General features: G+C 34.8%; 1 protein-coding gene across 7 annotated transcripts; it reads right to left on the bottom strand.

Annotated features, from left to right (window-relative positions):
• Nucleotides 1-52: 52 nt before the first annotated feature.
• Nucleotides 53-23077, bottom strand: LOC138944431 (phosphatidylcholine:ceramide cholinephosphotransferase 2). Of its 7 annotated transcripts, none has more exons than XM_070315321.1 (6): nt 22004-23077; nt 4826-5208; nt 2602-2812; nt 2240-2514; nt 1985-2160; nt 53-1663 (listed from the first exon to the last, which is right to left on the bottom strand). In XM_070315321.1, the coding sequence occupies exons 1-6, from the start codon at nt 22087-22089 to the stop codon at nt 1508-1510; spliced, it is 1287 nt and encodes a 428-aa protein (XP_070171422.1). In that variant the 5' UTR covers nt 22090-23077; the 3' UTR covers nt 53-1507. The 7 variants fall into 7 exon arrangements, with proteins under 7 accessions (XP_070171422.1, XP_070171432.1, XP_070171433.1 ...); XM_070315331.1 differs by lacking the exon at nt 22004-23077 and adding an exon at nt 19870-19947; XM_070315332.1 differs by lacking the exon at nt 22004-23077 and adding an exon at nt 19813-19902.
• Nucleotides 23078-23106: the final 29 nt, after the last annotated feature.

Raw genomic sequence — 23106 nt, 5'->3', positions numbered from 1 at the left:
CGTACGACGACCTTATTCCGTGAAAACACGAATGCGGCATGTGCTTCGATACTTTCTTCTTTTTTTTTTTTTTTTTTTTTATTATTTTATGTATGATATACTTTCACATGACATCGATTAATGAAAGTTGAAGTCTTCTAAAAATTTGATTATCCAAGAATTACTATTGAATTAACTATTGTCTAAGAGAAATGTCACGAGAAGTTCTCATGAATAAACTTATCCAAATTCGCGGCATCCTAGGTGTATTTGTAACGCGAATCACACACAATAATTTATATCTATCTATACATATATATGGCAGGTTCAAATTCCATCTGGCAATATATCACATAATCTAATCGGGACATCCTCAAGACATTATTATTAAAAGTCTTTATCAACGCCAATAAGATAATAACATAATGGAGATCATGCCACTTCGCGACTCGAGGTACTATCATTTTATTTCGTGTCAATGCTACATAAACTAACATTTTTACTATTGAACGCTCCTGTTTTGGTCCCACGAAATTGCACAATCACCTCTACTACTAATGGGATATCGAATACTTTTCTCCGACGCAAGAAGTACGAAGAAAACAATGTCGAGGATAATCGGTAAGGTGAAACAGTAATGAGGACGCATATATCGCCCGTATATACTTTTGGCAAATTTGTCTGCGAGATCGTATTTCACCGGAATAATTCGTGCCGCAAATGCAAAATCAGGGGCAACGACGATACTGGAAGTCGAGATGTAAAATGTGGCTCAAATATTCGTATGGAGGAAGGATTCCGTCTTCCTGTTTATTTATATACTATATGACTCGTTGGAGATTTACAAATATTTCTTATTACATAATGTCGCTTGAGTTTTTCTAAAAACACACATCCTAGATGTCCTAGATTTACTTATTTATCGTATTTTACTTTCGATTTGTTGTGCGACTATTTGAAACGAACGCGCATTAATTAATACACGTCAATTTGTGTGCATTAAAGTTTCGAATATCTTCCTCCATTCGAACTTGATATGATATTATTATCATAAACTCCCATCGTTCTCTATCTACTCTTCATATCGTACATAAATCGTATAAAAATCAAGCAAAAAATAAATTCGGGTCAACTGGACGATGCTTTACGTGAGAGTGAGAATGAAAGAGAGAAAAAGAAAAAGAAAGTATAGTGTCTGAGAGTTCACGATTGGTTTTACAAAGAAGTAAACGACACAAAGCGTTATGCTTCAACAAATCTAAATGTGTGGTCGTTCTTGAGAAACGATTATATGTCTCATATATATCTTTCTCTAATCAGTGTTTTACCTCAACATTTTAATAAGCCTAAACATGTATATGTAGATGTTTTTTGTGTATATGTATGTGTGTGTATATATATGTATGTATGTATGTATGTATGTATGTATGTATGTATGTATGTATGTATGTATGTATGTAATATAATATATACAACGAAAGTAATTCTTTTGTTTTTAACAGCCTCTATCGTAAAGTCAACACAAGTATTAACTATCTCGGTTAGGGTGCTTGGCAAGAAACCGTCGAGGCCAGGGTAGAGGCCAATCATATTGTCGTGGCACCGTGCCGCCTACATTCTTCTCGAAATATTTGAAAATAGGGAACCACCAGAGCCGGGCCAAAAAGTTGTTTGGTCCATATTGCTGCAAAGGTTTCATTATTCTTATGTGCAACAATAATATCACAATATAAACATTGTTTATTAATTGTTACTTTGCATATGGCATATTAACTAATTAAAGTTGATTAATATTAAATCTGTATTATCTGTATATTATTAATATTATTCAATATATTTTATTCATATGCGTCAATATCATTTTATATATTTTATCATTGGATCAATTGTTATTGTAATTGTAATGATTATCAAGTTTCGAAAAAAAAAAAAAAAAAAAAGAAACAGACATCTTCGTTGTTGAGTAGAGAATTTTCGCGCGGAAGCGATTCAAAGTAGAACGTACCTTAAGATTCGGATTGTTGGCCAGCGTGTGATAAATATACCACAAGCGTGTAGTAACGTAGAAAGCTATAAGTACATCAACCGTATAATGACCGTGAGCTACCAAGACCATAATTACCCCGACGAGCACCGCCAAACCCGCTCCCCAATGAATCGGTTGACACCTCCTCGGAGAATCTGAAATTACGGATAATCGTCAATTTTTACCGTCGCGCTTTTCTTTTTTTATCTTTTCAACAACAAAGAAGGAACGTACACTCCTTAATAATCAGGTAACTGAGCACGAGCACGACCGTGTGTCCGCTGTAAATGTAATCCCCGCAGTAAGTGTGCTTGCCGTTGATGGACAAGCCGAAGCCGGAAATAAGCTGCAGGACCCTTTTTGTCACGAGTAGCGGACTGGTGTTGTTCGCCTTCGGGCTGCAGTAGTAAGTCTTACTGGCGATCGGTAGGACCGTCACGTACATTGTGACGCTTCTCATCATGTAGAGTAACCCCATCAAGAGAAATACTCGTCTAACTACTATAAATCTGCAAAAAAATTGATATTTATTTGTCAGTCGAACCGTCGAATCTTTACCAAGGATCGTTCATTCATCCTTTACCTCGCGCGCTTACCTATGCTTATGGAAAATAATAAAAACCATCGCGCAGTTGGACATGATCATGATCAGCACTTCCGAGACGTTGAGTGCCCAATCTTGCGCGCCGACATTGTCCAACACCACGTCGGGAAGCGGTCCGTACGCGTTTCTATCCGGGACGCGCTCGTGCACCATCGCGAGGGAAGCCGTCGTCAGTATAAAGTTGACGACCATAAAGAGAAATGCTGAAAGCAACGATTTGTAATATGTTTTCTGTCATCTGGATAAAAATATTTAGATAATCATTTAAATGAAAATTGCTTCATTTTATATTTATCTAGATCATAATCAAAGTATAAATTATCTTTCTCCATCTTTAGCTTAGATAAAAAAGTGTTATTGTCTTCAAATTATTTAATATAAGATCTAGCGAGTTTAGTCTATATCGATATAATTTTAATTGTGCAAGTAGCAAATATATGCACCAGATAAAAATCGTCTGACAAATAAATGTATATAAAAAATTCTCTTTTAATTATAAATGACAATATGAATATATTGAATTGTTTTATATTACCAAAATGTTCTTCTTAAATTATCTTATTTAACGTTATTTCGATAAAACGCTTTATAATTCCAGCTCCATATTTAACTTAGGTAGATTTAAAACCATCTTTATCTTATCTAATTGTAAGATATATTTATAAATATTTTATTTTATCTTCATTTAAAAATGATTTCGGCAGTTATATCGCAATACATATCTCTGTGCGGTACCGCGCACTCTCTTCGAATATAAACAAACATACCACAATATTTTTTTCGTACGCTACTTCTCTTCCGCTTTGAGTATGCTTGAGAATAATTCTGATATTAATCGACCCTGTCATGCAACGACGATCCGCGTCGTAACAGATCCTCGGTAACGGTACTCGTGAAATCCGTTTTGTGCATTTCGCGTGCATCCAGCTGCTCGCTTCGATTAACTTTCATGTAAGAAGAGCCGCCGAGATAAACCCCACGCGGGTGCTCGGAAAAGGGGGATCGATCGGTGGGAGGTTCTCTACGAGATCAATCTGCGCGAGAGCGCCTGGTATTATAACCGAGCGAATATACCAGGTCATCTAACGACCTCGATCTCGATAGATCCCCGTGGCGAGCGAACGTGGAAAGGCTCTCTAAAATCGCCAGAATTAGACGACAAGTATTATCTTACAAAGTCTGAAAAGATCCTCGTTAAAGGCTTATTGCTTAAAGTCGCCGAGATAAATCCAGCCGCCGATGCATATCGTAAAACCGTGGAAATCGATAAGCGGATCGATCACGGATCGAGAGAACCGTTTCAGAGAGAGAACCGCGTTCTTGTCAAGTAGATTAGATAGAGCGTTTAGTACTTTATTGAACCAAGAATGTACATATTCTCTGTCATTTTTATTGAGAGACCGAAATATATTTCTGTTTATATAGAAATTGCGATACGAAAAAAATCATCGAGGTTTATAGTTGCGCCGAATTTATCTTTCATTAATTACTTATATATATTCTTTTTCTTTTTTTCATGTGTTTATTAAAATTTCAGTTCAAATTTTGATGTATTAAAACTACAGAAATAGATAGCATAAAATTAATCTTATAAATTAGTTATAATAAAAGGAATCAATTTGATATGATATCCTAAGCAAAGATATTGTAAGTAATTGATTTCTCATGCAAATATAATGAAATAACCAACTTTTTTAGGTCTTATTTTTAAAAAAATGGAAAGAAAAAAAATTAATTCGTTAAAAATTATTAAAATTGAAATACAAATAATGGCTCTCTAGATTAAAATCAAATTAAATTAAAACTCGAAGAAAATGGCAATCAACCTTGGCTCTGATTGTTATTTTCTCCGAGTTTGAATTAAAATTAACATCTAACTTTATTTTCCGATATATCTTTATTTCTCATCGATCAAATTCGCTTAATTAGTTCAAGTTTTTAAAAAAGATGATTTATTAGAAAGTTTGAAAAATATTATCAAAATTGCAATAGAATCTAATGAGAATTTATAGTCTTTAATGAACATTCGCGTTGATTTTACGGCTAAATTCTTCATATTTTTTTTTTTTTTTTTTTTTTTTTTTTTTTTTTTTTTTTTTTTTTTTTTTTTTTTAAGATAACGATATCCCTAATTCTCTTCGTTCTTAGAGAAAAGAAGGATTGTTATTTCTTCTTATTAAAAAAAAAAAAAAAATCCAACGCTCTTGCTCTCTTACCGAGAAAAGTCTTCCACTTCTCCTTGGGGAAGCGCGGCTCCTCGCGAAGCGGTGCCGGTATGTCGATCTTGACGATACCGCTGCCGGAACCGTTCGGTATACCAGGATGCCTACCCAGGCTCTCGATATCCTTCTCATCCTCGTCGTCTTCGTAGTAGTCAGAACCTGAGGCCCCCGAGGACCATTTGTCCTTGCTCTTGGACAGCGGCGCGCCTGGCAACAGCGGTTGCCGTTGATAAACGTCGCTGGACTGTGCCATCCCGCTGCTCCTTCCATCAACCGTCGCTTCGACGTCCCTCTCGTGGCCCTCCCCGGCGCCCAACGGTCGATCGAAGCTTCCGTAATCGTTATGCAAACTGGTGGCCTTGGGATCCAATACCATCCTATACAGAGAAGAGAAGTCGAGCTGTCCTAATCGAAGGACTTGATTTACGCCTTATATTCTAGGACGTCATCGCGAAAAATCGTTTCGCTGACATCATCGGCAATGAAATAGCGAAACGAAAAGCGTATCTTGGCACGTGCTGCTTTATCGCGTGGAAAAATGATCAAACTATCAATATTATCGAATGCAAATTCACGGGATTAAAGAAAACGTCTCTGAAATCGCATTTAAAACAAGTGTCTCGTCTAACAACGGTATCTGTTCCATCATTTTTCACACATCTTCACATTATTTAATACTTTATTAATGTAATCTCTTATCGGATCATGAGTCGATCGAAAAGTTTTCAAAAAATATATGAAAAATTATGATATTTTCTTTTTAATTCTCATTTAATTTAATACCTCGTTTCTCTTCTTGTCACACGAGAATCTAAGTTTATTTCTAATTTAATTGACTAAATGCTGATCAAGACTTGTTGAATTGTCGCATCGATACAGTTAATATTACACGTGACATAGTTCTGCGAACGGTGCACATTTATCCAGAGAGCGTCCATCCGCGTATCACGCCCCGTAACGCACGATATTTTTAGACATTTATCGCCGTATAAAGGGAAAAGGTTATCGCGAGTGGAAAGGGAACGCGCGGATTCTAAATCCGTGCCGAGATCGAAACCGATCGGCGATCGTCTATCCGCGGACAGAAGCGATATTGAATCCGCGCGATGCAAAACAGCGTTGATACGTTAACCGGAAGCGAATGCGCGTGCGCTGGTATTTACAGGAAATGCGGGCTCACGTAGAAGGTGACAATTAGACACAAATACTATATGTATGTATATAAAAAAAAAGTTCTTCGACCGAAGCAATCAGTTGTGCTCGGGTAAACAAAAATTTGTATTCTCTTACGTCTTACGTAGCACTTTTTTTATAACACGGGATTGTTCACCGGATTTTTATCTGCGAATAAAAAAATTTTTCCAGCGCGACGCGAAAAATTTTCGTATTCTCTTACGTAGCATTTTTAACACTCGTCTGTCTCTTCTCTTTTATCTGTATCTCGTTTTTTTTTTTTTCCTTTGCCTAACAACGGATTCTCGATCGTGATTCCCGATCGTGTTTACACGATCGGATACATTTTAAACGGGAATGCGTATCGCGCTTACAAGATACAATATAACGCGACGATTTCGATCTGCGAACGAGAACTATATTCCATGCGTATCGGGATGGTGTGTCCGCGACATGAATATTTAATCATCAAAGACTGCGGTTAACCTGATACGTGATTTCGTGGGAAAGACGACGGCTGCACCTCCGCTTGGTAATTCTAATGTTAAGCGTTAAGGTTAAACATCGTTCGCGTTTATTGAACGAATTACGGCTCGACGATGCAGAAAAGTGGTAGTTTGCGCTCATTGTAGTCCGTTGAGCGTCGAGAACGTTCGCGCCAAGTGATCCGTGTTACAGTACACAATTGCACGACGGCGACAAACGCGGAGTAGAAATGACGGAATATGAGCTAAAAAAGTCTCGCGAAAAATGTAACGCGATCTCCTACGTCCGAAATCTTAGTGCAATTAAAAAAAGAATAGTTCCTCGCGTTTAAAAAAATATAGAATATAATTTTATTCATATATAATTATATTCATAAATATAATTTATAAGAATAGAATTAACTATATATAATTAAACATATAATATAATTCTAAAGTATAGAATATAACTTTCTTCATTTTTGAGAAAATTTACCTTGAAAATTGCATAATCTCTAACGATTTTGTCGTCGTATTACTTTTACAATCACTATTGATACATAAATAAAAAGGTATAATATTTCATTTAATAAAACAAATTAAAATAATTTGAATTATATTTTGAAAAAATTATATGTAAAAAATCAAGATTATCTACCTTTATTTTTTTCAATAATATTGTATACATATTTTGATAGCTACTGTTGAGATGAATTCATTAATATGCACAATATTATATTATATATACAATATATATATATATATATATATATATATATATATATATATATATATATATATATTGATATTTATCAAAAATAAAGTCTCGTGTAAATGTAAAGACAAAAAAATTCTATTTTACATTTTTGATTTTCAGAAGAAATTATTTTTTTACTGATTGTAATACGATTTCAACGCAGTCTATATACATATAGTCTTTTTTAGAAAAAAGTGATCTTTTACTTAACTCCCGTATATCACTAACAATAAGAATGAATCCTAAAAAAAATTTTAATTTACAGCTCAATTATAGAGATATCGTAATCTAAAACCGCAATAAACGACGATTTTCGCCGAGGAAAAATCGAATCCAAATTGGTCGAAATTGGAATTTTTCATCTGCCATTACCAAAAGTACTGCGGCAGAAATAGGACACCTAACAACACGATCCTTTTTATGGTTGGATAAAAAAGGTGCGAGTTTCTAGGACGAGTCTCACTCAGCGCGGCCGGAAGACCTTTCGTCGGAAAACGAATTCCCAAGGCGGATATTGCTTTTATGAGGTCAAAGGGCGGGATCAGATCGGAATGCGACTCCTCGACCAATGCCGATAAACCACGATATTTTTTTCACCCCGATAACGACTCTTTTGACCTTTTCGAGCAGCGACAATTCTCGGACAGAAAGCAAATCGATCCTCTCGGAATTGTGACGATTAATTCAAATAATTATGTCATATAGTTCTCGTATCGTGGATCGTGGCTTGGCTTTTATGAATTAAGAGCGAGAAGAATGATACGAGAGACGATGCTGGCGCAGGAACTGCTCGTCAAAAAGAGCAGTCGAATGATTAACCCTTGTTTACGCGCGTAATAAAGGGCTCCCTTGGATAACCTTTTAGGGAGCCGGGCGACAGAGTACAGTACCGGAAATAAGACACAATAAGACAATTCTGATTGCGTCAATTGATCATGATTAAAAATCCTTTATCCGCGAGATATCGCGCAAGATTTTACATCTTAAAAATTAGGGAATTTATTATGACTGGAATCATTTTTCATTGAAGATAAGAAAATATATCGTACAAGCAGCTTTATATACTTTAATTATTTTCAAGTAAATTTAATCTCGACGTCTCTTCAATCGCAGTCACATAATAAATTTAAAAAGGCCGGTAGATATGTAGAGGTGCTTAGAACGCTACACTTCATTTGCATAACGATGCGGGTTGTTGTGGAAATAATGCTATGCAGAACAATCTACAAGTCCCACTTTACCGCGCAGCATTTATGTATGTGTGTGCGTGCGCGTGTGTGTCGTCCCTGCTTTATTCTAATAATTCACAAAGCTCATTAGCATCATTTCATCGCACACATATCTGAACCGAGAATTTGCGTCAAGTTTCTACATGAGAAAGTCAAAAGTTAGATGCTCGAGAGTTATAATCGTCAACAAAATATATGATATCGTGTGAAGCAATATCGGCTTCACACTTGATTTCAAATGGTTCTTAAATCTTCCAAATATTTGGAAAAAGACTCGAATAATCGTTTGTCCTGTATCTCATTTTCCTTCAACCGTTAAATTCCGTTTAATTGTATCGTGCGATATATTGTATATATAATACTTATAATACCGGCTCTTAAAAGCGGATTATTTACTTATTCATTCAGAGACACACACGTGCGTTTCTCTAAGGCCTTTTACATATGTAAAAAAAGACAATAGAGAGTACTTTCGTAGCAGGTGGACGTATTCGCACAACTAACATTCGAGAAACGTACGATGCTGTCCACTAAATGCGTTAGTGCAAGTTTGTAACAAAACTTTGCAATAGCCAGGCAGTTATCATAAGTATTATGCGATAGTCACAATGCCAAATTGTAACATGTCACCCAATTGCTCGCAATTTATATCGCGGATCGATAAGCGAGCTTTTCCGACGTAAAACACGCCGGTCTGTCGATATAAATGTCATCCAGCAACAATCGAGATTTATAGGTAATTCTATATTTGTACGATTACGCGAGAACTTTATTTATCTCGAAAAACGTCCGCGTAAATTTCACGAAAAAATTCGCGTATATTACTTAACGCTCATTACAAATATACGAATTGATGATCGATGCCATGTATTGGATACCGATGACAGCTCAAGGACGCTACGATACTTTAAATCACTTGTGTGTCTAAAAAAAATTATTTGAAAGGTGACGCGAGCGCTTGAAATAAAAAGAAATATCTACAAAAATTGATTAGTTTTATACAAGGGAAATTTCTTTTACTTTTTCTACTGAAAATTTAAAAGATACGTTCCCATGGAATCCTGACCTTCAAACTTTATCGATCACATTGTATACGATGTCTGCGGATAACATAAGATAAAAATACACCGATTGATCAAAAAGCGAAATGCCATTTATGACCCAATTAATTAATAAACGTACGTGAAATGTGGTCTATTAATTTTACGAGGTGACAAAAGTGATTTACGGTCCGAAAATCGAATTCGTTATCTCGCAACGATCAATCGATCATTCGACGCTCTTACATAATTATGACGCGATTTACATAATTATGACTGACGTAACGTTTGTTTCCGATCTCGACGCGCTCATCTTCAATCTTCGTGTAAAAGCGATCATCGACGCAATCTATGATTTCCAAATCCGGTTCTCACCACAAATATATATCGCGCGCGCGTGCCATTAATTTAATGCTCTTAAATTAAATTAAACTACCCCAAATTACTATCCAATCGCGAATCGCCGACTGTGCAATATATAATTGCGCAAAACTACACGATGTTTCCGTTGCGTAAAATGGAAAATTGCATCTGATTGCAAGTTCTCGAGAGACTCTACAAAATGCTGGAAATTCTTTCTCGCAAAGTTTGCTGCGCGCAACAGCTATACGTTTACATAAGAAAAACCCGCTTGTTTGCACAATAAAAACGTCAAAACTGATTTGAGATGGATTATTGTTGCGAAATAACTTTATCGATGAAATCTAACGTCGGCTAAATACAGCTTACGTAATACGTTATGCGTAATACGTCGTATTTCAATACAAGGGAATATTAACTCGTTTCTAAATACAAGATTATGCACAATTCTAATTTCTAAAATGAAAGACTTCATTATTTGAAACTGCCTGAGAAATAAGATAAATTCACGAATTTCATTCCATTTCGTAAAACTTCTTATCAGATTTTATTCCGGTTAGTTTAAAAAACTTTTCCGACGTTGTGGAATTGATCGATAAATTTTCTGAATGTTGTAAAAAATCGTTTACATTATTTTTTTAATCTTCCCGAGATATATGTTCATTGTTTTCGCGACCGTAGGGTCACGGAAACTAATGGGGATCGATCGGAGAGTTCAATCACCGCCGTTCAGAGACGTTTAACGAGCGATATCGGAAAAACTCAATGAGATTTCTGCAATCTTATTCTTACATACGTCGGATTCTGACTCATACGCTGAATAATTCATCACGCGGTTCCTTACAGCAGCGTTATAAAAAGTATCGTTTACTGATATACATTTCGAGAAAAAATCTCGAATGATTCTTTTCGCGACTGGCCGACTAAATGAGATTTTTAAGCTTGTGATCGTATAAATCGTGAAATTGATGTGTTAAGAGCACATTTCAGTGCAGGAATACTGTTATCTAATATTATCACGGGAAATAAAAATAAGTAATAGTTTCAAACGTGTCTAACATCAAATAAATATTTTCTCGTATCTTGCGTCTTCGTTATTAGACGTTATTTTCCCGCAAGATAATAGACTAGACGAGTTGTACGAGATACCGAATTGTAAATATAACGAAATGTAAATATATATAATAAACAACGGATTACATCACATGTTAAAATCACGAGAAACTAATCTCGCGTCTGTTTTTATATATTTATCATCTCTTTAAAATTTATCGTTGTTACACAAATTAAATAACTTTAATTAATTAATCGTTACATAATTGATAATCAGAAAAAGATACGGGACAGGCCGTTTTAATCACGTTTTTTCGTTCTTCGAAATAAATATCGTGTACATTACAATTTTATTACTCTTACTCTTTTTTATTGTGCTTTATCGCGCAAGGTTTTTTTTTTATGACTTATTGTACTCTCCGAGCATGAGAACTTCTGTCGAAACCAATGTAATTACATCATCGATGAACCGTCTAATCCGCATGACTCATTTCCTTTTTTCTCGCAATTGATCACACTGGCGAAGCCGTCTATCGAAGCTAACTAATCGACTTTCAATCGTAAAAATAAATGACCGAGGTGTCGTATAGCGGCGTCCAAGTACAGTTAATAAATCAATTTTATATCGAAGGATGAAGAAAACAAAACGCATAAATACTCGCGAAAATAGGAAGTCATGCTGAGAAATGCAATTATTACGCTGCCTAAGATAAATGCCTATAACTATTGTTCTGACTCACCGGAAGCTACATTAAAGAATTTCGCGTTTTTATAATTAATAATTCTACAATATGATCAGAAAAGAAAATACAGCAATCCACTAATAACTAATAAATAATTCTCGTTGTCCTTAAAAAAAGGATCTTATGGTAAAATATAATTATAGACGTTTATTATTTTGAACCATGAAATATGCTATAAATTTAATAGTGAATCATCGTATAATTTTGGAACACTCGATATACATATATGCTCGCGTTCACAATAAGCGTTTCGTATACACCGGCGGATAATTATATTCGACGAGAACCGCCGCGAAGTTCGGAAAGTCCAAAGGAAAAATTCACAATATGTACGGTTTCTGTCGGTTTGTTTGTGTGCTTTGCCGAGCGGATATTTATACGGCTTCAAAGTTTAAAGTTTCCTCTTGTCGACGGCTAACTGTGCATTGTTTTTCGATTCAATCAATTTATTACATATATATAAATTACGCATTTTTGAACAAATATATTGCGTTACATAGAGCGATCTGTGACGTTATACGGATATAAAAATGCGCATATGTGTAGATATAGATACGCGATTGGCATACGTCGTTAATAATCGAGTCGATCAACGCGCCACGAAGAACATTCCTACCGCGAGGGAATTGATGACGAATCTTGACATAAAATTAACGATCCGGACTGGTCGCATGAGAATGAAGGTCAAGTTGCTCCGATATGTAAAAGCATTAACTCGTCGTATAACTGTCTTTAATTAAGGTCAGTGATTATATCGCTCCAAAACGTCAAATAATTACCCAAGTACGCCAAGTGCATTACAAGGATATAGGAACGCTTATTAAAGACAAATAGGCTCGATGATTCAATTTTATGTTTAGTCTTCTCGAATATTTTTTATTTTAATCTAAAGATTGTCAAGGAACGATTGATATAATGGATTGATACGTTAAAGAATTCATAACCGAAAAAAAATCGAATATTTTTGATTTATAATCTATGCGACATATGGGCTTATTTTATGATTTGTTCTTTCTCTCTCTCTCTCTCTCGACCGTCTAATATCGAGTCTGTAATCAAACTCCGAGGATGATAAATAAATACCATTCGAAGCTTGCGTATATTCTACCAGCGACCCAAACTAATATATCTAATCCTTAATAAGACCGACTTTCGATAAAATATATACGATAGATGAAAAAACGAGAATCGGGCGATAAAATGTTGAAATTAAAAAAATGTTTGTTTTACTAGCACTTTTTTACGATTAATCGTAATATCTCCACGCACGCGCGCACAAATGTTGAAATTGAAATAAACATAAAATAAATATACAATAAATTGAAATAAATATAAAATAAATATACAATAAGTTGAAATAAAAATATTTTACGGCTAATTATAATATCTCCACGTACGCATACATTTAATTACCTTCGATACAGGAACGTACGATCGTAAATTATATTATTGACGGAAAGTTGATAATAGATATATTCTGATTTGTTTAATTGATACAAAATTGTAAAAATTTCCTCAATTGTTCAACAAGCTCCTAATCCAAGGATTTCTCCTCCTGAAGGCGATATAATATTGATGAAAACGCTAACGGCACGATAAACATATAAGTCAACGTCACGTTATGTAATAATTACTATTACAGATTGGGAAACGTCACCTGGAGGAAAATCCGCGCAATCCGGGGAAAAGATACGGAGGAACTGGTTTAGTCAGACATGTTAGTTGCGAATATAACTGGCAATGAAAGGAACGCTCGGTATCGACTGTTCTTACTCACACGTCGAGTAAAAAAATCGTTTGCAGAGGCTTCATGCTGCTGCGCCACATAATTACTACGGGACGGGAAACCGTGCGAGTAAGACCGAGAGAAATATAGACGGAGAGGGAGACGGACTACCGGAGAGAGGGAAACGGCGGTAATTGTAGATGGACAAGGGAAGGGAGGAACGGGAGGAAGTCCGAGGGCAGGGCCGAACAATCGAAACAATGAAAGAACAAGAGGAACCGAAGGACAAATAGTCGGTTACAATAGTCAGGGATAGTATCCTCATATTTTTTATTATAGGGGAAAAAAGGGGGAGAATCGTGATCAAAAAATGGGATTTTTTTTTTTTTTTAATGAAAAAAGAGGAATTTTAAATGATAAGATAAAAAAAACAGTCATATGTTCGAATCAAAATAATAAGACTAATATTATTATTTGAACAATAGTATTTTTATTGAAAATAAACGCGATATATATTTAATCTATATAACTTCTAATAAAATCTACGTAAAATTTTTTTAACGTTTTTATATAACTCAATAAATAATTTAAAAGAAAGACGAACATTTAAGTGGTAGAGGCACGTTTTAAAAACAATTGCATACTTATTCTTTAATCATTTTCAGTGACTTTAAGTCTTCCGTTTATCTCGTCTCAATAAGTTGAGATTTTTTTTTATATCTTCTAGATGAAAAAATTGCATTCCATCGATTCTATCACTATGTTCGTTGCTAAGATTTGATGCGAGACCACCGATCGACGTTGCGAATGTGAACGCGAATCGCGGCGGACAAAATATATCATAAACGTCTGTGGTTAATCAGTGTCAATGGGCGCGTTCAGTAAAACAAACTGCTTGTTTATAACAATCGAATGTTTTGCTTTTATTTTTAGAGCTAACAAATCAATGTTGATTATTGACGAGACGTTGATAAGATTGATAAACGTGGTTACTTTTTAGTTAGATCGAAACTTTAAGACTTTCGTGTACTGGCCATGTTAATTATAAAGGAAATAGAGGAGTGGATTTAAGAGGAAAAAAGGAGGAAAAAGGGGAAGTAAGAGTACGATTTCTACAATAATAAAGAAAGTTTCTAGAAAATTTTTTATACTGGTATTGAGAATTCGAGAGAAAAAAATCGATTCTCCGTATGGTATGTGAAGAGACACGAGGCGTAAAAAAGTCAACCGCAATGGATATAAACGGAATTCAATGTATGGTATGTATGATAAAACAGTGGTTTCAGTTAAATATCGCATTGCGAACAACAAGATCCAACTGAGAAAAATCAGTTAGTGACTGTTTCAATCAGATATTTTATAAATGATATTTTAAAAATTGTCTCTTTTGTACAATATTATACAATATTATATATGAAATAATAAATTCATAGCAATATGTCTTGTTAAAAAAATATTTGAGCTTGAGTAAAAGAGTCTTGTTTACTTTTTGTGGGTCTATCACCTTTTAAATATAAAAAGCATATATAATATGTATATATAATTCTGAATTTTTGAATATTAATTATACAAAATCTTACTATGCTGTAATCACAGTAAAACATAAAATGGAGGGAAAAAATTTAAATGCTCTCACGGAAAATCAGTAAAAGTTTTGTTACTGCTTTAATTAATGACATTTTTACTGATTTTGTTTAAGAGAGTAAGATCGATATACAAGAAAAGAAAGGATGTATAAATACATATAAAATTATATGTATAAAAGAATATTAGAAGAAAAAAGGATAAAAGAGATACATGCGAGAAAAATAAAAATAGAGCCGGGAAAACGCGAGTTGCACAATTGAACATCTCGAAATTGTCGTGCCGAGAAAGAAAATACCGAGGGAAATATAAAGAAAAGACGAAATATCGTGTTGTTACAGAACGTGACACGGCGTACGAAAACCGATTCGTTCTGTTCGAGATAGAGTGAAAGAAGGTCAAATTGGTTGAAGGCCTTATATGAGAGCTACTCCAAAAATACAGCGTTGGAAAGTTTGGCAATTGCGTGTACGATCACTCGAATTAATATACGGGCGTTAAAGCAAAAAATATTCCCCTTCTCCCGATGATTACGTGGCTATATTTATCGAGCGAAACTCGAATCGAGGCGAAAAATATTCTTCATTTACATTCATCGCAAACAAAGAAACATTATATAATGATGATATAAACGTCATTGATACCACGGTTCTTAAACTATTAAAAAAAAAAAGAAAAGAAAAGAAAAAAAGAAAAAAAAGATAGCATAATATATGCAATATATAATTTTAAAAACCGAAACACATGATCAAACATAATAGATACAGAATGTTAGAAAAGAGATTTCATGATTTGGAAGGTAGATTGTATTCTAATTCAGTAAAAAATATCTAATCAAGATGTATATAGATCAAAGAATCTATCTTTTTTTTTTTATGAAAGATAAAATGACTGTTTGTCAGAGAAATAAAAACGGTTTATATATAAAGATTTTCTGATTTCACACATAAAAAATATCGAGATAATATTATCGAAAAGAATAAATATTTTATAAGATATTTTTACGATAAATATATCCAACATATTTTTATCGGTATCCTATAAAATATAATAAAATAAATATATTCTCTAAGACAATACAAATTCTAAAAAAACATTTCACATATTCACGATGATATAATTTTAATATTTTTATATGTAAAATAATTTTTTTTTTATACGTATTATTAAAACTAAAAATTAAATCACTTCTATCTCTGACAAGATTAATTTTCCAACACCTTTCGATTTTGATTATACTTTTTTTATAACTATCTGCCCTCTAATTGTAAGCTTTTAAATAAGCTATATAAATGCGAAAAAAGTGTTCTAAAAATGGATTTTGAGAGATTTAAATACAGACGTACAACGGCGCTGTTATTTACATTTCGCTATTTCGCTCGCTGTTTCCTCTCTCGTGCACGTGTACTTGGCGAGTGCGCGCGCACTCGATTACACACAGGTGGTTCACGCGACGATCTAGCGTTATCTGGGCGTCCCTTTAGAAGGGCACGCGATCGATCGCGTCGAAGGTGTTCCGTGCGTGTCTCGATCACGGTCGCACCTTTAAAGGTGGAAAATCTTCGTGACAAAATTCGTCGACTAAATCCTAAAAAAGATATTATTTATAGATTGCGAGGCGTGTTCGTGCGAGAAACATAAATTGAACACTCGTGGTAAATTACGATATTTGCGAAGCGTCAATTTCGTGCGATTGTTCCCTTTATATTTGTCGAAATTACCAATCGAATAATAAAAAGAAAAACAATGCCTTTCAGAATCTAAATTAACTGATAATTCTCCAAAAATTGAAATAAAATAAAGTAAAATAAAAAGAGTAAAATTCTTGAGATGTACGGAACACTTTGATGACACTTTGAACACTTTTAACGTTTAGATTGGATTAAAAAAATCATCCCACGAACAAAACATAAGATATAAAAATATGCATCTTGCACATTGATGATATTCAAGGCCAAGCTGTTTTCCATAAGAATAGCCATACGATTGTCGCAACGAGCGAGACTCAATTAACGGAAGGAGAGACTAATCACCTCGAACATTCAGACCAGGAGTTATCGTTATCGCCTTCTCGCTGGAAATTGAACGCGCTCCGCGAAAGACCGTGAATACGAGGACGTCGACTAATCTGCATTTTAACGTTGAAAATCCTGCTTTTTATATAGATCTAAATTGCATAAATTAATTCTTTAACACTCTGTGTATATATCTATCTAACTATATATTTATATATATATATATATATATATTGTAATATTAATAACTTCTTTGTAGTTATTATAATATTCATCATTTAGACTGAATTTCGCAAATTGTTCGAAAATTTCTTTCTTCCCGATTACTGCTGGTTACATATTAACAATAAGAGGTCTAAATGATCCTTAAAAAATCGTTATTTTAGATTTTAGAGCGTATTTTCGTTTCGACATCTACGATAGACTAGGGTAGCGATTCTGTAATTCAAGTGAGGATAAAAGGAATTTACTAGATTTGAACCAATGAAATTATAATTTTTTTAATAAGTTGGCTCATTTTTGTAATTTTCACCTTCGCTTGAATTACAGAATCGATATCCTGCTATAAGAGATGAACATCTGATATTGCGGCGACCGGCTGTTTATGCGGACATCTTTAATTATACATCTGCAACAACGATTCACGTGAACATGCGACAATAGTGATATAAATAATGGATAAATACTTTCCTCGTGCTTTTATGATTCGCGGCATATAACTTTATTTTCAGCGATAAATCTAAATCTTGATATGTATTGTATATATTCAACAAATATTCGCTAAAGCAATATAAGTATTACAGTACGCTAAAGGAGAGATAACGCGAATATATTGTCGCGATAACGCTCGAATATTGTGTACAACTATAGAAATTGTCACGTAAAGAATGACAAACCGTGTATGTCAAAAGAACGTGACTTTGCAAGATCGTTGGGTGTGCGCGCGCGCTGTAAAATTATAGAGAGAGACACACGTCATAATAAAATGCCGTATAAATTAATGTTTTTTCACTTTAACGAAATGACTATTTTTCATTATATAAATATAAAATAGCTCTTTTTTAATTATCTAAAAAAATTTTATCGCATTATAGATTACGTTCTTTCGACACGTTAAGCGATGCATTTACATCTGTCAGATATTCGGCCGCAAATGGTTGCATTGTTTGCAGCGTAATTAACATACGATTTGCTAATCACGATTACGAACGTAAATTGTGACATGTAACGGACACAGCGATACCGGTTATATCGAAACGTGTTCGATAACATTGAAAGGCGAGGCATTAAGAGAATATTATTTGAAAGATTACGCGTGATTTAATTGTATCTATGAGATAAGATCTCTTATCATGATAAAGCGCTATAGGCAATCTATTGCAATCTTATCAAGCATAATACGATAAATATTTTAATATTCATTATAATTAAAATATTTTTAAGCTTTTTAAATATATCTCTAGGTGCCATTTTGATACCCTACAAACCTTTTATTTCGTTCAATAAAAAAACTAATTGATAACACTGTTTAAAAAAAAAAAACCTATTTTTCGTAATTTCTTTTACACAAAATATTCCATCGCGTCATAATTTTGAGAAAATGGAATCATATTCAGCGTTAAAAAAAGGATTACGGGAGATAACTTACTCCCTTTCTTTTATTTAAAAAAAAAAAAAAAGTTATTTTTTTGTTGAATTGCGTAATGGTATTAATAATATCTTAATACACTGTATATATGGATATAAAATATGTATACGATAACAAGGGCATCTTTTCGCGCCCTGGATTAAAAACTGCTGAAAAGAAAAGAAAGTTTGAATGCAATGGATCCCACGATTCTAGATGCAGAATAAATACTCCGTGATATATGATTAATATGTGATGTAGTTAGTAATTGCGCCGTCACGATAACGGTGAAAGAATAAGAGCACGGTGCAATGTCCATCTTGCATTGCAAGATGGCACGCATCGTATGCTTCATATAAGCATTCTCATTCTTGCGCGAAACGCAAATCTAAATATATAAATAACTCTTCTACGCGTGTGACAATGAGGCTATACTTACACGCGCCGAGAGATCCTGAAGAATCAAAGATAATGGCAGATGTAAATATGAAAAATTTACAGATAAATATAATTACAGAACAATTTCATTTACAGATAAATATAATGACAGATCGATCTCTCCGTGTATACATATACGATTCAAGAGAATGCATATGTATGTATATATGTAAATTAAGGGATAAAAAAGATAAGAGTTTTAGCATATGCGACAGCACCTAGAATTATGTATCCAAAACTTAAACGTACATGAAAGAGACTCGACGTATTACATTACGTAGCGATATAAATAAGAGAAATAATAATGGTATCTGCGTAAATTAGGTCTCGCCATACCTTGTTAAAGCACTGGGCAATTCGACCTTGACAGGTAGTCTTAACTTATGCATTTTACTTTATACGTACACGCACTACTATGTCATTTAAAGTACAGTCTTCTCTATTCGCTTCTCTCTCTCTCTTTCTTTTTCGACCTTTCTCTATCTCTTTCGCAGCCAGATGCGTGCAGATGCGTACATACACACGTGCATAAGGAAAGCACGCGCTTACACGGGACTACGTGCGAAATGTAACGGGAAACATAACCAACGAAATGCGCATCCGAATACTTTCTTTAGAAGGGAAAGGAGAGAGTATGAGAGAGAAAAGAGAGCAAACACACACGGAGCGTGATTTTTTGAGAGAAAAGATACTGAAAGAGAGAAGAGAGAGAGAGAGAGAGAAACGAGGAAGAGCCACAACACTAATCAAACGACACACGAACGAAACTAACCAACTATATAACGGAGGAGCGGGGGAGAGGGTTGGCAGTTCTAGCGAATGATTTTACATGGACACTGGATGGCAAACGACTCCTCTTCGGGCTCGCGTACGTCTCTCGGCGACGACGGACGCTCGGGACTAGATTCACAACGCGAACTCATCGGTCACACGCGACGTTAACGTACATACACACGGATTACGCACACACGCGAGTGGCGAACGCAACGCACGCTCCGCTCCGTTCGGTTACGCGACGATCATTTGGACGACGCCACCGGCGGCGATCCGTGGTATCCGTACACGCTCGTACGTTTGCACCGTCGTCGCACGCACTGACGGCTGACGACTATAGGCACACAGCGCTCGAGATCCGCGCAAGCTCTATCCTCTTTGTCCGCGATTTGCGCGTCCCCCGACTAGTAGCGACGTCTCGTCGAGAGAAAACGAAGACGTAGGGAGCGCCGCCCGTGGTGGCCGCGAAAAGCTCTAGATTACCGACCGACACTTGTCCGCGAAAATTTGAATTCATCGTCGCGTTGATATCAAGAGTAAACTCTCAATCAGGCTCGATCATTTGGATTGGCATTAATTATAATCTACTAAATTATTTATCTTTCTTTTTCTTCTATATGGCTGCTTAGACTTCTATAAAGAATTTGCTTATCAGTTGGTGTTTAAAAAAGGGTCCCTCTAAGAAGGATGAATTGCAAAAATTAAATCCAAAATGGAACTTGCGTGAGAACGCGCTCAAACATGTCTGCGAAATCATTTATCTTTCTAGAAAGAAACATGAAATTTATACTATAATAGGGAAATTTATCAATCTTGTGCTAATTATAAGTTAATGTCTTTCTCTCTATATATTAATTTGGTAATAATTGATTAATTGTCTATCCGCTATCGATATATATCCCATATATCTTATTTAATTTTTTCGGAAATAAATTATTTTGAATTGATAAAACATATGTGTAAATTATGTTTTTAACAAAATTTTTTTAAATATAAGAATATATAATTTTTAAAAAAATTTAAATATATAAATAAATAATATTTTTTATTTGATATTGAATCAAAAGTTCAATTAAAGTTTATTTCAATCTTAATTTTAAACAAAATTTATATCGCAATCACGTACATCATTAAGATTGAAACGTTACAAATGCTTACTGATACTCATTATCAGTACCAGGTATATAAAAATACAGAATTAATTAATATTTCTTTAATATTTCTCAATTTGATGCCAATCAGGAAGCGACAAGTTGCTCATCTCGCTTTTTTTAAAAGAATAAAAATAGAAAAGATAAAAATAAACAATCTATTATTGCTGAAATTTTTATATCTCGCTATGGATAACATTCATGATATTGTGAAGCACGAAAATACCTAATGAAAGTACGTGTATGTGTGTGTGTGTGTGTGTGTGTGTGTGTGTGTGTGTACACCCATACATACACACATACATACATACAAGAACGAGATGAACGTGATGGAAAATGGTACTTTACGGAATATTTGCGATGAAAATATTGCTTTATTTAAAGCAGATGAAATACATTATCGATGCTGCTTTAATACCGCTTCGAAGTACAAACGCGGCCATGATATATGATCCATTCTTCGTGCGATGATCGGATAATGCGTAATGTAACTGTAATAATAAAATAATGCGTAATATGATACATAACTAACAATAGTACAGGTCTCATGATTTCAAATCTACAGATGAGAACAATAAGCATGAAACAAAGGAAAGCTTGCGCTACAAAATTTGTTGCAATCACCGAATTGCCAAGCTTGCACTTATATGTATATGTGTGAATGCGTTACTATTAAATTTGTTATCTGAATCTGAATCGTTTTTTCCAATTTGTCACGGGCCTAACTCATTAATCTTAATTTAGTAAGAGTTAAATTAAATTAACTGACAATTTATTTGTTTAAATTTCCGCATATAATAAAAATAAATATCTAATTAGATCAAATCAAATAAATTTACTGAAATAAATTTAATAAAAATGTCCTATATTTATAGGTGACAGAAAAGTATTTTTGGACACTCTTAACAACAGCACGTTCATTTAATCACTGGTAGCGTTCGCACAATTGAAAATTGTGAAATGAAGCTGCATTAAAGAGCAGAAAGAAAGTATATGTACACGGAAATGCACTTGCCAAGGAAACAGATGATCGCTTACCTAAGCAATGCTTTCCTCCAACAATAGTCCGTCTCGATAACGAGCAACTGCAATTTCATCATATATGTGGAGGTGGCCCAAGACATAAAAACGAATCCGTGCACGCTGCAAGAGCTTTTCTCTCGGCGAAAATCCACCCCTGACACTTTTTCCTTCTCATAGATGGAAGCGCAATTTTGTATTATTCAGGCCGCGATTAGTCGCACGCGACCCAATTATCCGAGTACGGGTGTGTACTATCGATCAATCGGAACGGAATACACGGAACAGATCGGAGCGCAGTCGCTTTTCCTGTCTCTTTTTCTTTCCCTGTTACTGAGAGGAAGAAAAAAGGAGATGGTAGAATTCCTCTGGAAAATGCACGGGATGAATTACACTGACAGCACCTAAATGAATGTGTTAAACGCGATGACTGCTTATTCGTAGAGAATGGAAGCGCGCGAGTGACGGGATCTCCTCAAACGAGAACGATATCTTCCGATTGTCATCTTCGTAGTTCTTCTCGTCGTTGCTTTCCTTTTGTTGCTGCCCTTTTGCACTAAAACACGGACAGTGACGAAAAAAAGAAAATGACGACGGAGTCGGCCTGTCTGGCTGCTTGCTTGCCTGCCCCGTGATTGACATCCATATTTTTCGGATGCATTGTGACAAGGCGCACGCGCCACCTCATGGATCGCCACCCCTCTGTCACGGACGAGTATTACAACCGGCTGGCTAACTACGTTAGCTGCCAATGACATCATGCAATACGATTCATTCATCGAATGTTCGATGACCGCGCATGGCTGACCCTGAAGACACAAACATTTGGGATGCGCGTCAGGGTCTCTTCTTTTAAATTAGAACACTCGTTTTCTTCGAGGATGAAATCTCTAGATAGAAGGATAATCGGACAAACAATTAGGAATGAAACAAAATTAGGGATTATCGTATTTCTTCGCCTACGCGAACAGAAACTATAAGTCACAGGTATTTAATAAAGTTTAAGTTAATACTTTTTATTCATAATACAAAATTTGATTTGAAATTCAGATTCCGATACATTTAATAGAATAAATCTCTAATAGAATGTATCTCATAAAATCTATATTTTCATAAAACAT

The sequence above is a fragment of the Polyergus mexicanus genome, unplaced genomic scaffold (genome assembly GCF_030449975.1).
Source record: "Polyergus mexicanus isolate NDT 795.1 unplaced genomic scaffold, iyPolMexi1.0 SCAF_2, whole genome shotgun sequence".
NCBI classification, from domain to species: Eukaryota; Metazoa; Arthropoda; class Insecta; order Hymenoptera; family Formicidae; genus Polyergus; species Polyergus mexicanus.
Note: the sequence above shows the minus strand (reverse complement) of the source record. Positions and strands in the feature narration are given on the sequence as shown.

Coding starts and splice junctions, on each gene's coding strand:
- LOC138944431 (XM_070315317.1), bottom strand. CDS start 17,094: ATGCAGATTAGTCGACGTCCTCGTATTCACGGTCTTTCGCGGAGCGCG. Junction 5,209..16,993: donor TCCTGGTCTGAATGTTCGAG/GTGATTAGTCTC, acceptor TTCTCTGTATAG/GATGGTATTGGATCCCAAGG. Junction 2,515..2,601: donor ATTATTTTCCATAAGCATAG/GTAAGCGCGCGA, acceptor ATTTTTTTGCAG/ATTTATAGTAGTTAGACGAG.